Source organism: Crinia signifera, chromosome 2 (assembly GCF_055691185.1).
Source record: "Crinia signifera chromosome 2, ASM5569118v1, whole genome shotgun sequence".
Classification (NCBI taxonomy): Eukaryota; Metazoa; Chordata; class Amphibia; order Anura; family Myobatrachidae; genus Crinia; species Crinia signifera.
The window spans coordinates 12886781-12904315 of record NC_139218.1 but is presented as its reverse complement, the minus strand read 5'-3'; the positions used below and the strand labels follow the sequence as shown (position 1 = coordinate 12904315).

Sequence of the window (17535 nt, the reverse complement as noted above, 5' to 3'; positions counted from 1 at the left end):
TAGGCAAATCCGTCCTCCACCCGCAGTATGCACTGAGCGCCCCCCCAGCGATGAATGCGATCATCGCTGTCCATACACGCTGGGCATAGTCGCCCAGTGTGTATGGACCTTTACTGTGTTGTCGGAGGTTTATAACTAGCTTTTGGGTTTCTTGCTGTATCTCTGGGGTTTATTGGTTATTTGTCACATTAGATTAGATGTGTCACATATCAGGGTTGGGGCAGTGGGACCTGCATGGGTGCGCTGGGTTGGTGGTCCAGTACCAATTGAAAAAATATATGATCTATGGAATAGGCAACACCAGTGCTTGTAGCTTCCAATCATAACGTTTTTGTGAACAAACAGAAGTGAATCTTGTCCCTCACCACATAACTGAATTTTATATATTTTTCTGAATTTGTCAATGAGAGATTTTGTGACCTAGGGGTGCAGGTGGAACATTCTGATTTTCTAGGTCTCCGTGATTCAAAACAGTTTGTCAATCAGTGGTTTGGGGAAAAGGTTTACCAGAATCATTGTGGACAAGGAGGACACTAACAGGCTTAAATATGAGTGACAGTTGCAGCTTGCATTCACAGCTCTACAGAAAGGAACAATCATCTCTGTGCTATATCCCAGTGTCTGCTCAGTAAACCTCTTTATACTTTAAGTTTTTGTGTGATTGAGTTGTTTTTCCCATTTTTTTTTAAATTGGAGTTTGTTTAACAGAAACTATCCAGGGCAGGAGAGATCAGGGTGAGCTGTGAGGTCAGGAGTGGTCAGGGTGAGCTGTGAGGTCAGGAGTGGTCAGGGTGAGCTGTGAGGTCAGTAGTGGTTGGGGTAATCTGTGGGTGAAGGAGAGGTTGGGTTGAGATGTGAAGGCAGGAGAGATTGTGGTGAGCTGTAAGGGCAGGAGAGGTCGGGTTGAAATGTGAAGGCAGGAGAGGTCGAGGTGAGATGTGAGAGCAGGAGAGGCCTGGGTGAGCTGTGAGGGCAGGAAAGGTCAGGTTGAGATGTGAAGGCAGGAGAGGTCAGGGTGAGCTGTGAGGGCAGGAGAGGTTGAGGTGAGATGTGAGGGCAAGAGAGCTTGGGGTGAGCTGTGAGGAAGGGCAGGATAGGTCAGCTGAGCTGTGAGGGCAGGAGTGGTCGGGGTGAGCTGTGAGGGCAGGAGAGGTCGGGGTGAGCTGTGAGGACAGGAGAGGTCGGGATGAGATGTGAGGGCAGGAGAGGTCGGTGTGAGCTGTGAGGGTAGGAGAGGTTGGAGTGAGCTGTGAGGGCAGGAGAGGTCGGTGTGAGCTGTGAGGGTAGGATAAGGTGGGTTGAGAGGTTGAAGGCAGGAGAGATCGGGGTGAGCTTTGGAGGCAGGAGAGGTCGGGGTGAGCTGTTAGGGCAGGAGAGATCGGGGTGAGCTGTTAGGGCAGGAGAGATCGGGGTGAGCTGTGAGCGCAGGAGAGGTCGGAGTGAGCTGTGAGGGCAGGAGAGGCCGGGGTGAGTTGTGAGGGCAGTAGAGGGTGGGTTGAGATGTTGAAGGCAGGAGAGATTGGGGTGAATTGTGAGAACAGGAGAGGTCAGGATGAGATGTGAGGAAATAGTAGGAGGTTTTGGGATGAGGTGTGCAGGGATGTGGGATTGTGTTGTTAGGAGGATTTGGGGTAAGGCATGGGGAGGTGGGATTGAGTGGAGCTATATTGGTAGGAGGGGTTGAGAAGAGGTGAGCAGGGAGGTAGGAGGGTTTGGGGTGAGCTGTGCAGGGAATTGGGATTGGGGTGAGTTGAGTTAGCAGGAGGGTTTGGGGTGAGCTATGTGGGGATCGGGCAGATGATTATACTGCACCATTGTGGAAACCGCATGCCAGGGACACAATGGTTAGTAGGATTATACCATTATTTTGTGTAAAATGTAATATTATTAAGTAATTACAGATATATATTGGAGAGGACGGCTTGATGATGACAATGACAGGGATATGCCACCTTGCGGCATGGTGGGGTTGAGGAGGGGGGAGGTAACCACTGCGAGTTCCCTTTTCTGTCAGTGCCAGTTCTGCTAAATTGATGTAAATCATTAGCCCCATCGGACAATATACTAAATAAAAACAAACTTTGCCTGCATTTCTCTTCTTGTGATCCTGCTGGGACTTGTAGTTCAGGGCCACTGTTTGTAGCCATGCAGATGTGTGAATGAAGTGATCACATGATAGTGTCCGTGTATGGAAGTGTCCTGCATTATACAGGGTTAATGGGCGCCCAGCGAGGTTAGTGGCGCTGCTCTTAGCAGCTGAGGACCAGACAGGCCACATTGAAAAGCTCTGTATTCGCTTTATGGAGCATAAAGTGGGGACGGAGTGTCCTTCCGGGCTTATCTCTATTCCTCATTTCAGAATCTTCCGCCCTGCAAATCCTGACCCCACCACACGCCTATCACATGGACGCTACATAATGATAGAGAACAAAGCAGAGCTCTGTCTTCCTAGGAACAAAGTGATTCTTTTATGGTGGAGAACGCAGTAATGACATAAGTAGTGTCATAGTCACTGCTCCCTTCCCCATTGGGACAAGCGGCGGCAGTAACCAGCACCACCGTGGGTACCTCCCGGGGTATTCCCAAGCTCTCGCCCCAGCTGGTTATTTCTGTTCCTGCAGTTTCCCATTTCCATCAGTAATCCGACATTGTCCCGTTCCTTTTATCGATCCTCCCGGATGGGGATTACTGCTCGGCACAGAAATGCTGAAATGACTTACACCAGCTTTCACTCAATGTCTGTCTATTAGCGGAGAGTCGTGTGAGTGCGGTGCAGTAATGGCGCGCAGATACAACTGCCAGACTCCTCCTCTTGCGCCGTCGTCTGGCGATAGCGACCGTAGCAGAAGAAAATGCTTTCCAAAATAATGACCTGTTCTGTAAGATTCCAGATCATGAATCCTATTATTATATACTGTATGTGTCAGAGGTTCCAAAACTTGGCCCGCCAGGCACCTCAACAGTCCAGGTTTTCCGGATATCCATGCTTGGACACAGGTGACTTGATTAGTACCGGGGTCACGTTTGTTTAACCCATACTACTTTCCTGGATGATGCGGGAGACACAAGATTTTTCGGGTAGTCTCCCACACCCCCGGAACTTAGGTAGTCCCCCCACACTCCTAATAAAGTGGGCCGAATGTGGAGATAATGTCATAATTAGCTAGTGTCTATGGAGGGGGTGGGGCTACATTATGTAAATAATTTCATTTAGCCCACCCCTTTCACATGCACCGCTACATGGGTGGGGCCTAATTACGTCACAAACCGGCTCCCGCCCTCCAAACGTGCCAGCTACAGCTCCTCTTTGGCAGTACGAGTTAGCCATCTGTGCTAAACCATGGATATCCTTAGAACCTGTACTGTAAGGGTATCTTCAGGGCTTCCTCTGAGAGCTACTGTTATATAGGGAAACATACATACAGTATTCTGTAGCTATGGAACCACAGGTCGTTCTGCCAGTTCCATAAGTGTATGTTTCCCTATATAAATATGTCTAGGGATGAAGTACTCATTGTATAATCAATATTCATTATACTGATAGTAATTGCTTGGTGCGGCTGAAGTGCTGTAATTACATCAGGACCAGTTACCTCCGAGTGCAAATACTGTCTCTCAATTCGGGGTTTTACTAATGACACAATTTCCAGTAAACTGACTGCTGCGTGTTAGTTTAATAAGTTAATATTGTCTGGTTGCTGCTGTGACGCAGGGAGACCGCGAGCAGCAGATATTAGATATCGCAGCGTCCTTATAATGTGATATTAGTAATGGGCTTCTTTTGTTTAGATGAGGTGTAATGTGACCAGGGATAGACGCACAATAAGTAGATTCCGGGTCATGGTGTGGCTAGTAAGACTCTGTTATCAAGGGTAATGTGGCCTCCCTCACTGGTAACACACTGTCTCATGGGTAAAGTGACCTCTGACGCCAGTAACACACTTTATCACAAGGGTAACACTGCCTCTGTCGCCAGTAACACACTGTCTCACAAGGGTAAAACAGCCTCTGACACCAGTAACACACTGTCTCTCAAGGGTAACACAGCCTCTGTCACCAGTAACACACTGTCTCTCACGGGTAACACAGCCTCTGTCACCAGTAACACACTGTCTCACAAGGGTAACACAGCCTCTGTCACCAGTAACACACTGTCTCACAAGGGTAAAACAGCCTCTGACACCAGTAACACACTGTCTCTCAAGGGTAACACAGCCTCTGTCACCAGTAACACACTGTCTCTCACGGGTAACACAGCCTCTGTCACCAGTAACACACTGTCTCACAAGGGTAACACAGCCTCTGTCACCAGTAACACACTGTCTCATGGGTAAAGTGACCTCTGAAGCCAGTAACACACTGTCTCACAAGGGTAACACTGCCTCTGTCGCCAGTAACACACTGTCTCACAAGGGTAAAACAGCCTCTCACAAGGGTAACACAGCCTCTGTCACCAGTAACACACTGTCTCACAAGGGTAACACAGCCTCTGTCGCCAGTAACACACTGTCTCACAAGGGTAACACAGCCTCTGTCACCAGTAACACACTGTCTCACAAGGTTCACTCGTGCTCTTTCGCCAGAAACACACTGCCTCACAATGGTCACACATGCTCTGTCGCCAGTAACACACTGTCTCACAAGGGTAACACATGCTCTGTCACCAGTAACACGCTGTCTCACAAGGGTAACACAGCCTCTGTCACCAGTAACACGCGGTCTCACAAGGGTAACACAGCCTCTGTCGCCAGTAACACACTGTCTCACAAGGGTAACATGGTCTCTCTTGTGAGTAACAAACTGTCTCAGTGTGGTAATGGTGCCAGTCTAACAAGGGTAACACGTTTCTCTCATCTCTCTTACATTGCAGGTTTAGTGACCGCGCTGCAGGTGATCATAGAGAAGGAGAACATACAGGCGGCACGGGGGCAGTCTGCTGGACTCCTATGCACTTTTACAACCAGTGCGGCGCTCACGAACCTTAACATTATCTGGACTGTTACCCCTTTGTCCAATGCCAACCAGCCCGAACAGGTAAGAAGTTACTGTTATGCATTTAAATAAGCAACATACGGAAATGTCATTATATTTTTATTATTATGTAATATGTTTAGATATTTATTCCATATTAAATCTCTGCTCCAATTTTCGAACATTTGTTGCTCGCCATCCTCATTGATGTCGGGAATCCGGTTTGGTCTTCTGGCCACTCGTTGGGATGCCGGCATAAGAAACTGACTGCCAGATGGGATGCATTTAACAGCTTGACCATGAATCCAGTAAAAGTCGTCACATACTGATTTTCTTGCTGCTTTCGATAAAACTGCAATATGTGCTTCCACCTATAGATGTGTCCTCATAAACCTAACATCTGTACGCTATATGGCGGGAGACGGTCCGTGCAACTTAAATGCCATCAATTCATTTTAAACATGACACATGATGAAGCTCATTGGAACATGGCGTGACCAAAAACGTGGCAACCAGTCCACATGTTATTGTGGACTTCATTTCAGTGAGCTGAACCAATGCAGTAAATACACACACACACACACACACACACACACACAACAGGGAAATAAGGAGGATGGGAGGTGCTAAATCTGCCTAGCATCAACTGAGACTCTACAAACTCCTCCATTATTGCTTATTATGATTATAATGTATATGTAATTATGTTTTTTTCCATCTTCCAGATCATTATCTACCAGGGCGGGCAGGTATTCACTACTGCAGCGCATTTCCAAGGGCGAGTGGGCTTTATGCAAACCATGCCAAACACCAACGCCTCCATCTATATAAATAATACTCAGCTTTCCGACACTGGGACTTACCAGTGCATGGTCAACAACTTCCCTGACCGTGCCCTGCGCAACATTGGCGTAATGGGATTTACCGTCTTAGGTGAGTTATGGGCCCAGTACAGGAAGAGTAAAACGAACGTATCACTAAACAATAAGGATTTTCTGTATAGTATGTTATACTTCATTCTGGTAGCCCCCACCTTTCAAGACCTTTGCAGTTCCTCTATCCTGCTTGGGGTATCACTCTATATTGTAATGATTCTAGCAATTCTGGTCTGTCTCTCAGTGCTGAGAGACAGACCAGAGTGTGCTATAAGCACCAGAGCAGAGAGCGACACCCCAGGCAGGAGAGAGGAACAGCATAGGTATTGAAAGTTGTAGGGTGCCAGAGTGAGCACTACATAAAGTATCCTAAAACTAGTCTAGAACATATTTTAGTCTAGAACATATTTTGATTCATATTTTGTTGTCACGAATCACAACATATTGGTCCCACCCCCTTCCTACGTACTCAAAGTTCTTTGTATTATCTCCCCATTGTGCCCACTTGACGAGGAAGTGTGCTGGGTGTGGGAGATCTTCCCACTTTTCCGGAGGCTGGGGGGACTACCTGAAAAACCAGGGTTTCCCAGATTTCGGGGAGACTAGATAAGTAAGATTTGATTGGAGGCATTGCAAGTTGTGAAATTTTAATAGGTTTTGAGGGTAAGGGCAAAGATCTTGGGGGTGACACAATAGAGGGGGCCAGTTTATGTTGTGAGCGGAGCGGGTGGGTTTTGGGTTCTACTCTCACATCTGTAACGGTTCTGGAAAACATGAAGCATCAGACCAAAATACTGACCTCCAGCTGGTGAGGTTTTTATGATGCTAAGTGTTTTTCAGATTTTAGATATTTTGCTAATGGTACTTTGACTCACTTATCTCAGAGGAGATCCCATGGTTTGCCCTAAAGAAATTGGGAGACCTCCAAAAAGCATGGTCCAATGTAGAGCAAGCCGTGATAGAACATCTCGGGCCTCTGACACACACAATACCGTCTTTCCCCGATAATTAGACCTACCCCGATAATAAGCCCTACCCCAGATTTTGGACGCTGGTCCAAAATAAGCCCTCCCCCGAAATTAAGCCCTACCATTTTCCCAATGTTATTGTATGTGCACCATATGTGCAGTCTCCGCTCAGCCCCCGCTGACTCCCGCTGACCCCCGCTGACCCCCGCTGCCCTCCGCTCACCTCCTCTTACTCACCAGCAGCACCGCAGCTCCCGTTCCCAGGGATGCATTGCGGTAGGCGCGGCGTGAAGTCACGCCGCGCACATCGCGCCGCGCACATCACGCGGCTGAACTGGCTGGCTGCTGCTCACCACACAGCGCCATCAACGGACATCAAGTTAAACAGGTGGGGGCATGTAAAATACCGGCACATTACCATAAATTATGGATCATTTGGGGGGCATTTCATAAAGGCGCAGTGTGGAATGTTTTAAAGGCGCAGTGGGGAATAAAATAAGCCCTCCCCCGAAAATAAGACCTATGGTCTTTTTTGAGGGAAAAAAAAAAATAAGACAGTGTCTTATTATCGGGGAAAGACGGTACATTATGTCGGGGCTTTGTATTTTGGGATGTAGTGGAGAAGGGTCCGATATATCGCTGCCTCATCTAACTTGTGCTCTCCCTGTTTGAGAACAGACTGTACAGATGATAGGACCCTTCAGTTCAGTGCTGGCCAAACTGGTCCTCAAGAGCTACCAACAAGTCACGTTTTTCACATCACCTAACTGGTGCACAGGTGCAGTCATTACTATCTGTCACATCTCCCAGATCACCTGGCTGGTGCACAGGTGCAGTCATTACTAACTGTCACATTTTCCAGACCACCTAGCTGGTGCACAGGTTCAGTCATTACTAACTGTCACATCTCCCAGACCACCCAGCTGATGCACAGGTGCAGTCGTTACTAACTCACATTTTCAGACCACCTAGCTGGGGCACAGGTGCGGTCATTACTAACTGTCACATATCCCAGACCACTTAGCTGATGCACAGGTGCAGTCATTACTAATTGTCACATTTCCCAGACAACTTAGCTGATGCACATCTGTAGTAATTACTAACTGTCACATTTCCCAGACCACCTAGCTGGTGCAGGTGCAGTCATTACTAACTGTCACATCTCCCCGACCACCTAGCTGGTGCACAGCTGTAGTCATTACTAACTGTCACATTCCTCAGACCACCTAGTTGGTGCACAGCTGTAGTCATTACTAACTGTCATATTCCTCAGACCACCTAGTTGGTGCACAGCTGTGGTCATTACTAACTGTCACATGTCCCCGACCTCCTAGCTTGGTGCACAGGTGCTGTCATTACTAACTGTCACATCTCCCCGATCACCCGGCTGGTGCACAGGTGCAGTTATTACTAACTCACATTTTCAAACATGCTGCAGTCATTCCTAACTGACACATTCTACAGATCCACAGGTGCCCTGGAAAACATGGACTGTTGGAAGCTCTTGGGGACTGGTTTGGCCACCATTGCTGTGGTAAATGTGAGTGGGGGCAAGATTATTGCACCCCTGACTTATCCTTTATGATCTGAAAACCGCCATTGGCAACAATAATATTTGTATGTGACAGTATCACGTTTTTGTCCCTCTGCAGTGCCTCCATCAGACCCACTTTGCAACATTCAGGGCTCGCTAGATGTCGGGAGTGACATCACGCTGTCTTGCCACTCGGACGAAGGGATTCCCAGGCCCACGTACTTATGGGAGAAGCTGAACAGCAATCTCCCTTTGCCTGCAGCTCTAACACAAGGTGAGCCCCCCAAACCTCGCTGAGACATCGGCGTGGCTGCGGAGACCTTAAGTCGGGTGGGGAGACCTTTACATAACGGAGACGCCATCATTATAATGAATTATTCACTCGCCCCCTTCACTTTGCTCCAGGGTTTATCACTGTTAATGAGAGACGTAATCTTGTGTCTAGAACACCTGATAGCTCAGTAAAGAAACTGAAATCTAAGATATTAACGGAAAAGTTTTTAGGTGAGAAAATGTTTGTAGCACAGCGGCGTGACTTCACGGCTGATTCACCATAGGTGATTGTGTGACATGTCATTACGTAGTGATACAACACCTACCCTGCCTTCTTGTGTAACATCTCTGCCAGCCAGAGGTGTGACGAGGAGTGCGGAGAGGAGGAACCATGCCAACTGGCATACTGTGCACAAGTGTAAACAGCCCGTCGCAGTCCAGCCTCTGACTACTGCAAATTATTATTATTATAATTTTATTTATAAGGCGCCACAAGTGTATCGCAGCGCCGTACAGAGGAACAGTACAGGGAGACAATACTTAACATTACAGTAAATATGTAATAGAAATAGATTACAGGTAAAATGAATGCCACAGTTCAATACACATTACAGCTTACATGTAAGTGTTTGAGTATGGGAGAGCTGTGAGTGAGATGTGTAGAGAAGAGGGCTTAGATGACAGGAGGGAAGAGGGCCCTGCTCCGAAGAGCTTACGATCTAGTAGGAAGGGGCAACAGATTACATGAGGTGCAATAAACTGCTCCACGTAATAAAAGTATAGAAATAGACTCTGCGTCTGTTAGCATTCCACACTGCAACGATCAATGGGTGATGTTCACAGTGGCAACCTATTCTCTGCCCCGAACATGCTGTCATGCTGCTGAGGGGGGACTGTAAGGGGGCAATTCAAATGATTTTTAAATCTCCCATCACTTTAGATGGGGGCGATATGGAGATGTTTATTCCACTGCAAACAACAGCAGTGGGGTTAACGGAGCAAAAAACTGGACACTTTGCACATTTCCGCTCGCCACCGCAGTAGGCAATGAGCAAGAATGTGTCCCACAGCTAACAAGGGGACGCAATTGAATTGCTCCCTAGAAGTGTATTTATATGGAAACTTTGCATTCTCAGTGATGTCACTAGTTCGTAGTTACTGGATAGGCTGCACTCTTAGTGATACCACTGGTTCCTTGTGAATGGATATGATGCATTCTCAGTGATGTCACTGGTCCTAGTGAATGGATAGGCTGAATTCTCAGTGATGTCACTGGTTCCCAGTTCCTGGTTAGGCTGCTTTCTCAGTAATGTTACTGGTTCCTAGTGAATGGATAGGCTGCACTCTCTGTGATGTCACTGGTTCCTAGTGAATGGATATGCTGCATTCTCAGTGATGTCACTGGTTCCTAGTAACTGGTTAGGCTGCATTTTCAGTGATGTCACTGGTTCCTAGTGACTGATTAGGCTGCACTCTCAGTGATGTCACTGATTCCTAGTGAATGGATATGCTGCATTTTTAGTGATGTCACTGGTTTCTAGTGAATGGATAGGCTGCATTCTCAGTGATGTCACTGGCTCCTAGTGACTGAGAAGGCTACATTCTCAGTGATGTCACTGGATCCTAGTGACTGAGAAGGCTACATTCTCAGTGATGTCACTGGTTCCTAGTGACTGGTTAGGCTGCATTCTCAGTGATGTCATTGGTTCCTAATGACTGGTTAGGCTGCATTCTCAGTGATGCCACTGGTTCCTAGTGACTGGATAGGCTGCATTCTCAGTGATGTCACTGGTTCCTATAGAATGGATAGGCTCCCATGCTGCGGGCTCGCTATTTAAAATCAACTCCATGCCAACATGGATAGTGGAGGTATGAACTATCCATGTTGGCATGGAGTTAAGTTACTTTTTTGGACATATTTCGTGGCGAGCGTACACCCGGAAGTAGCACGCCATGCTGGCGCCGTGAAACTACACAAGTACCAATATTGGTTCTATTAACAACATACTTCAGTTACGGAGAATGAAAGTTATTTTACATTTGTTTTGCTAAGATCACCTCTCAGCCCATTATCCTTTCCTAGCTGTCTAGAATTTGCTGACAGAGATGTAGTTTGCAACGTGTAAAATTAATGAGATTTCTGGTATCATAAATCATCGGAGACATTCGGTGTGTAATGGCTCAGGTCGCCGTTACTCACTTCCTGCTGGACCTCATGATTTACATGTCTACAGTATACTGATAGATCCAAGCAAGCTCTTCTTAAATACAGGCAGTTTGCATTTAATTCAGTCAAATCTATGGCAAAATATAATGAACGCCTATTATTAGTCATGCCTGGTATCTGTGCGTGTGATAAGTATCTTACATCAGTGCCTGAGTATCTGTGCATGTGATAAGTATCTGTTTCATCAGTGCCTGAGTATCTGTGCATGTGATAAGTATCTGTTACATCAGTGCCTGAGTATCTGTTCATGTGATAAGTACAGTATCTGTTACATCAGTGCCTGAGTATCTGTGCATGTGATAATTATCTGTTACATCAGTGCCAGAGTATCTGTGCATGTGATAATTACAGTATCTGTTACATCAGTGCCTGAGTATCTGTGCGTGTGATAAGTATCTTATATCAGTGCCAGAGTATCTGTGCGTGTGATAAGTATCTGTTTCATCAGTGCCTGAGTATCTGTGCGTGTGATAAGTATCTGTTACATCAGTGCCTGAGTATCTGTTCATGTGATAAGTACAGTATCTGTTACATCATTTCCTGAGTATCTGTGCATGTGATAATTATCTGTTACATCAGTGCCAGAGTATCTGTTCATGTGATAATTACAGTATCTGTTACATCAGTGCCTGAGTATCTGTGCGTGTGATAAGTATCTTACATCAGTGCCAGAGTATCTGTGCGTGTGATAAGTATCTGTTTCATTAGTGCCTGAGTATCTGTGCTCGTGATAAGTATCTGTTACATCAGTGCCTGAGTATCTGTGCATGTGATAAGTACAGTATCTGTTACATCAGTGCCTGAGTATCTGTTCATGTGATAAGTACAATATCTGTTACATCAGTTCCTGAGTATCTGTGCATGTGATAATTATCTGTTACATCAGTGCCAGAGTATCTGTGCATGTGATAATTATCTGTTACATCAGTGCCTGAGTATCTGTGCATGTGATAATTACAGTATCTGTTACATCAGTGTCTGAGTATCTGTGCGTGTGATAAGTGTCTGTTACATCAGTGCCTAAGTATCTGTGTGTGTGATAAGTATCTGTTACATCAGTGGCAGAGTATCTGTGCTTGTGATAAGTACAGTATCTGTTGCATCAGTGCCTGAGTATCTGTGCATGTGATAAGTATCTGTTACATCAGTGCCTGAGTATCTGTGCGTGTGATAAGGATCTGTTACATCAGTGGCTGAGTATCTGTGCTTGTGATAAGTACAGTATCTGTTACATCAGTGGCTGAGTATCTGTGCGTGTGATGAGTATCTGTGCGTGTGATAAGTATCTGTTACATCAGTGGCAGAGTATCTGTGCTTGTGATAAGTACAGTATCTGTTACATCAGTGGCTGAGTATCTGTGCGTGTGATGAGTATCTGTTACATCAGTGCCTGAGTATCTGTGCGTGTGATAAGTGTCTGTTACATCAGTGCCTGAGTATCTGTACGTGTGATGAGTATCTATTACATCAGTGCCTGAGTATCTGTGCGTGTGATAAGTGTCTGTTACATCAGTGCCTGAGTATCTGTACGTGTGATGAGTATCTATTACATCAGTGCCTGAGTATCTGTGCGTGTGATGAGTATCTGTTATATCAGTGCCTGAGTATCTTTGCATGTGATAAGTATCTGTTACATCAGTGCCAGAGTATCTGTGCATGTGATGAGTATCTGTTACATCAGTGCCTGAGTATCTGTGCATGTGATAAGTATCTGTTACATCAGTGCTGAATGAGTGAGAGAAGAGAACATTGTACACACTCTCTAGCCTTTCCTGTTACACAGCCCTACTAGTCACAAATCGTTAGCTCCGTGCATCATTTTTGCAACTTTTTCCTCTTACAGTGTGTCTTACTCACAAAACAGTGTGAACAGAACACACAAGCAGCTATTGCTGATTAAAATGATATGAAGCGTGCTTATATTCAGTGGGACTGTCACTGTATCTACCATACAGTGGAAAACACAATCCATACAGCGGCAATCCCGCACAGAATATAGGCATGCTGTAAATCATTCACTCTGCTTTGCAAATAAGATGCTTTTTAACGGATAGCGTTGCGCTCAAAGATGATCGGTACTGCAGAGTCACAGGGAGCTCAGACATGCACATACATGTGTAAAGTCGACTTTTATCGCATGGCGGGAGCAGGGGTGGCCAAACCAGTCCTCAAGATCTACCAACGGTCCACGTTTTCCACATCACCTAGCTGCTGCACAACTGTAGTCATAACTGAAGGCATACACTACAACGATTTTCATGATTTCATTAGATTTCGATGTTTCAGGGCGATATATCGTTTCAAAAGTGTGAAATTGTTTGGGTTTTCCATCCGATCCGATGTGCAGTAATGTGAGTATCGGATAGGCGCCCCTAGATCGCTCGCAATGCACCATTGATTTATTGGAATCATGTGGAATCGATTGAAAAAAAGAGTGCTTTTTGTGCATGCGATATATCGCAGGAAGTTTGACTGACATTTCCAGTCCCTCTTACCCCCTAATCCATCAGATATATATTATATTACAATTGTATACCATAATATAGTGTATATCTCACGCAATTTATCGGTCTATAGATGTGTGTGTGTGTGTAAATATATATTTTTCCTCCTACCTGTTACTGATCTTTATTCCCCCTCAGACCAGTTCCAAGGAACAATCTTACTGAAGAATATAAGCACGGCATCCTCAGGGCGATACCAATGTGCGTCCTCCAATCAGATGGGTACCCGAACCTGCCTTCTGGACCTGCAAATCATCGCACGTAAGCTACACATTTCCCTCCTGTAAAATCTCAATGAGAGGCCAATTCCGCTATTTTTTTCAATCATGAAATTGTCAATCCCAGGTTTGGCCTTCAGCAGGCGGGAGCAGCGGAGGGGGCAGGCTGGGCAGTATAACAGCACACACGTCAGAGGGGGGAGGGTGTTGCAGGATAAATCCCACCCAGTGACATGACATCATCTCTGCCGGTACGCATAGGAGACCAGACCTCATGCACTGCAAGTGTCACTGCAAGCTCTGGTGGGATTTACTGTATATCTCCTGTATCCAAGCTGCATTCTATACTGTTCATTGATATTGGCTTGTACTTGATGGGACGCAGCTAGTGTATAAAGTGCGTTTTTTACCACTTAAATTAAAAAAGATTTTGGACTTGTCCGTTATATTTGTAACGATATTCTGCCCTAACTATCACCTCTTTCCAACAGTCTGTCCTCAATGCTTTTGCCCGGCTCATCTTCCTCCAACGTAGCACATCCACCTCCCCTCTTTTTCAAGGGGGAAATTTACTAACATGTGTATTCTACATCATATGTGGTGTTGCTATGGGAAACCAATCAGAAACTACTTCTTATTTATTTAGCACCCTCTAGAAGATAGTAGACAGGATCTGATTGGTCAACGTAAATGTTTCACTTTTTTTGTCCCGAATGTTGACGTAAGTCGACATGGACACCGTATCAGTGTACCCCAACCCCTCGAATGGCACGGTGCCTCGCGCTATTCTCCCTCCATGCTCTAGTGGATGGTACGGTTTGAAATACCACTTGAAAATTTTTTTTAAATTTTTTTTAATTAAAAAAAAAAAAAAAACTCATGTCGTGCTTTTTACTCTTGATCTTCCCATTGTCAACCTAATTCTTGTGTTGACCTTCTGGCCCTGTTCCCTTTAGAGGTCAACTTAAGCCCTGTCAATCTTTAGAGTTCAACCTAATGTATGTTGACGTGGCGTCCGATACAGCAATGTCTATATATACCTTGTGCTACATTCTCTTGCGATCTTGTCTTGCTCATGTGCTTTTGTACTCATGTGTCCAGTGCTGCTGAACCCTTTTGGCGCCATAGAAATAAAGGGTAATAATCAGACCCGCTGTTGTGTCCTCAGCTCAACATCACAGCATGGGTCTTCTCGCTGGAGCCATCGCTGGGGGAATATTGCTGCTGGTCATCTGTATAGTGGTTGTGGCTTTTGGGTTAACCTACTGGAGGAACAGGCACAAAGAAGAGGAGGATGAGATACCTAATGAGATAAGGTACGATATTGGAAATTGCTTTATTTTTTTTAACACAGTGGTTCCCAAACTTTTTTGAATCATGGCACCCTAGAGCATCAAAATATTTTCAAGGCACCCCTAGGCCAAATGCTTCTTATCGAGAAATTCAGATTTTTTTTTTTTTAATTAAGTGCATTGTGTTTATATGTCACAGTTATCTGGTGAGGGACAGGATCTGCTCCTGTTTGTCCACATATATTATAATTGGCAGCCACAAGTACTGGTTTTGCCTGGTACATTGACCATAAATAATATGAATTGATCTTGGTCCACCAACCCAAGGCACCCCTGCAAGTGTCCTGAGGCACCCCAGGGTGTCTAGGCACACAGTTTGGGAACCATTGGCTTTAACATATAATTGTTTGGGCTTGTATCACCTGGATAAAAGATGCTACTAAAGTAGATGATGTAGATCTCATAATATACTGTAGACCCGGTAAGCCTACTTTGTTTTGTGACCGGTTGGGACAATAACCAGCCGTAGCCTTTTGGTTGTAGCTTGTGACCGGTCGTCCGGTGCTGAGTCTCCTTATGACCCTAATATTTCTCATCCTCTAATAATCTGCTGTTGTCTTCTTTCCAGAGAGGACGATCTTCCTCCGAAGTGCTCATCCTCTACCAAAGTCTTTCACCCCGATGCCTCCTCCTCCGAGCATGATACTCTGACGTCCAACACCAACACCTTCAATGGTCACTACTGGAATAATGCCAAGTCTAACTACTCCACCGGTTCTTACGTCCACTACAATTGCAATGGCTGCCGCCAGTCCACCTCTCGTTCCATAGCAGGTCACCCGAAACCTACGTATGCCAATGGCGGACAGCCCTCTTCAGGTCCTCCAAAGACATTGGTGGTTACAGCTAATACCGCCCCTTCTCCAAAGACCGGAGCTAGGAGCAACGGCACTGTTGGTAGAAAAGCCAAACCATCCCAAACTAGGTCTTACGCGGTGAGTCAGGCCACGTTGGAGAGGATAGGTGCCGTCCCAGTAATGATCCCAGCACAAAGCAGAGCTGGGTCTCTAGTATAGAACAAGTGTACTATTCTCTAGGGGTAAAAAGAGCTGTTTTAGCATGTGGTGGGATGATAGGACATCATCCGTGCTCCTCTGTTATTTCCTTCCATCCAGGCAGTCTACGAAAACACGCTGGAAGCAGCCGGTCCTTTGCTCTTGTGAGAGCAGATGGAACCATGGGCCAAGGTTTAAGCAGTGGAAGCGTGGACAGTTTGGCGAGATTGGAACTCGTCCTTGTAGTGCCAAGCACAGCCCCTGGGCTTCCAACACAGAATAGCATATGTGCCTCCCCTGTAGCTCCCGTCCAGCTCCTCTCACACGCAACCCCGTCACCAACTTGCAAACTTCTGCCGTGTTTTGGAACTCTGTCTATTCTTTCTGGGTCAATGACGATGGTGCTAAGGAACCCCCCACCCTGGACTTGCCCCCACTTATCACCAGCTAATGTCACCACCGCAGAAGAGGCAGCAGCATCAGCCCCGCCCCTTAGTTTCCCTCTCACTCCAGCACTTTATCAATAGCACCACCTAGCTGCCGTCTGGGGAAGCGTTATACAGAGCCCTGCTTAACAAGACCGCCGACGAACAAGGCAAAGCTAGGTGGTGTTCTAATGTAGCATCCTGAGCATAAACTGCATCTATACAGTCATCGGAATACAGATGAATCCTTCAAATATTCTATTTTGAAACAATGTACAGAGAGAATATTTTCCAGACATCACTATGTATGAAAGCACTTTTATTTTATTTCTCCATTACGGGGCTGTTATAGGTTAACGTTACAACTAGGAGCACCGGAAAGGTTTGTTGCCACTCGGTTATCCGCAAAGTTTCCATCGACCTGTTGTTTGATTTGAGTTTTCGGTTTAGGGCAGGTGTAGGCCACCAGTACAGTAACTCACGACTTGGGGAACTGCACACGGGGCATGCAGTAACTTGTAGTTGTACTAATACTAGGCCCTTGTCGCATACTTCTAGTTTTAGTTCATTGTGTTACAGTTCGTTCTACAGTATTACAGAAGCCACGGGTTTGGAAAGTTTTATTTTTAATTTTCAGTTGGCGGCATCCACTTTCAGCTCCGTCCACGCTGAGTTTCAGGCGGTTTATAATGTCAAGAACCTATGGCCAGGTCCACTAATGGGACAGGTGGTAGACCAACCCACGAAGGCAGGTGAACCGACCAATGACTTAATGGTTAATGCGCGTCACCCCCTGGTCTTCTCAACCTGGTAAGGGCTGGTGTCACCTTTACTTAATGGAGTAATTACTGTTTGGATGGAATCTTATGCTGCAGATCTATCCACACGGTAATTTACTGGAAAAAAAACCAGGAGATGCTATAAAATCACTGTTGAAAGTATATGCTTCACGGATTCCTGATGGCGTGAAATCCCGCAGTGCTCATGTGCCTCAAAAACAATCTCTCTGGAGTTTTTATACTTTGTACACAAGTGTTCAATACCTCGATCGATGAGAACGTTAGCATTCAATTTTTTTTGCCTATTTCATCCTCTTAATACTGTAACGGGAGAGTCACATGATCATTTCTCCGTGTTCCGTGTCATCGTTTCATGTTTAGATTTTATATTGTTACTTCTAACCAAAGTACTTC

General features: G+C 45.8%; 1 protein-coding gene across 1 annotated transcript in view; it reads left to right on the top strand.

The window, feature by feature from the left end:
• Positions 1-16571, top strand: part of IGSF11 (immunoglobulin superfamily member 11) — a 239377-nt gene extending 222806 nt beyond the window's left edge. Inside the window, exons 2-7 of the mRNA XM_083171565.1 lie at positions 4871-5034; positions 5697-5904; positions 8467-8622; positions 13491-13613; positions 14739-14886; positions 15491-16571. Of these exons, the coding sequence (XP_083027691.1) occupies positions 4871-5034; positions 5697-5904; positions 8467-8622; positions 13491-13613; positions 14739-14886; positions 15491-15938 (1247 nt within the window). The 3' untranslated portion in view covers positions 15939-16571. The remainder of the gene's footprint in view (positions 1-4870; positions 5035-5696; positions 5905-8466; positions 8623-13490; positions 13614-14738; positions 14887-15490) is intronic.
• The last annotated feature ends 964 nt before the right edge of the window (positions 16572-17535 follow it).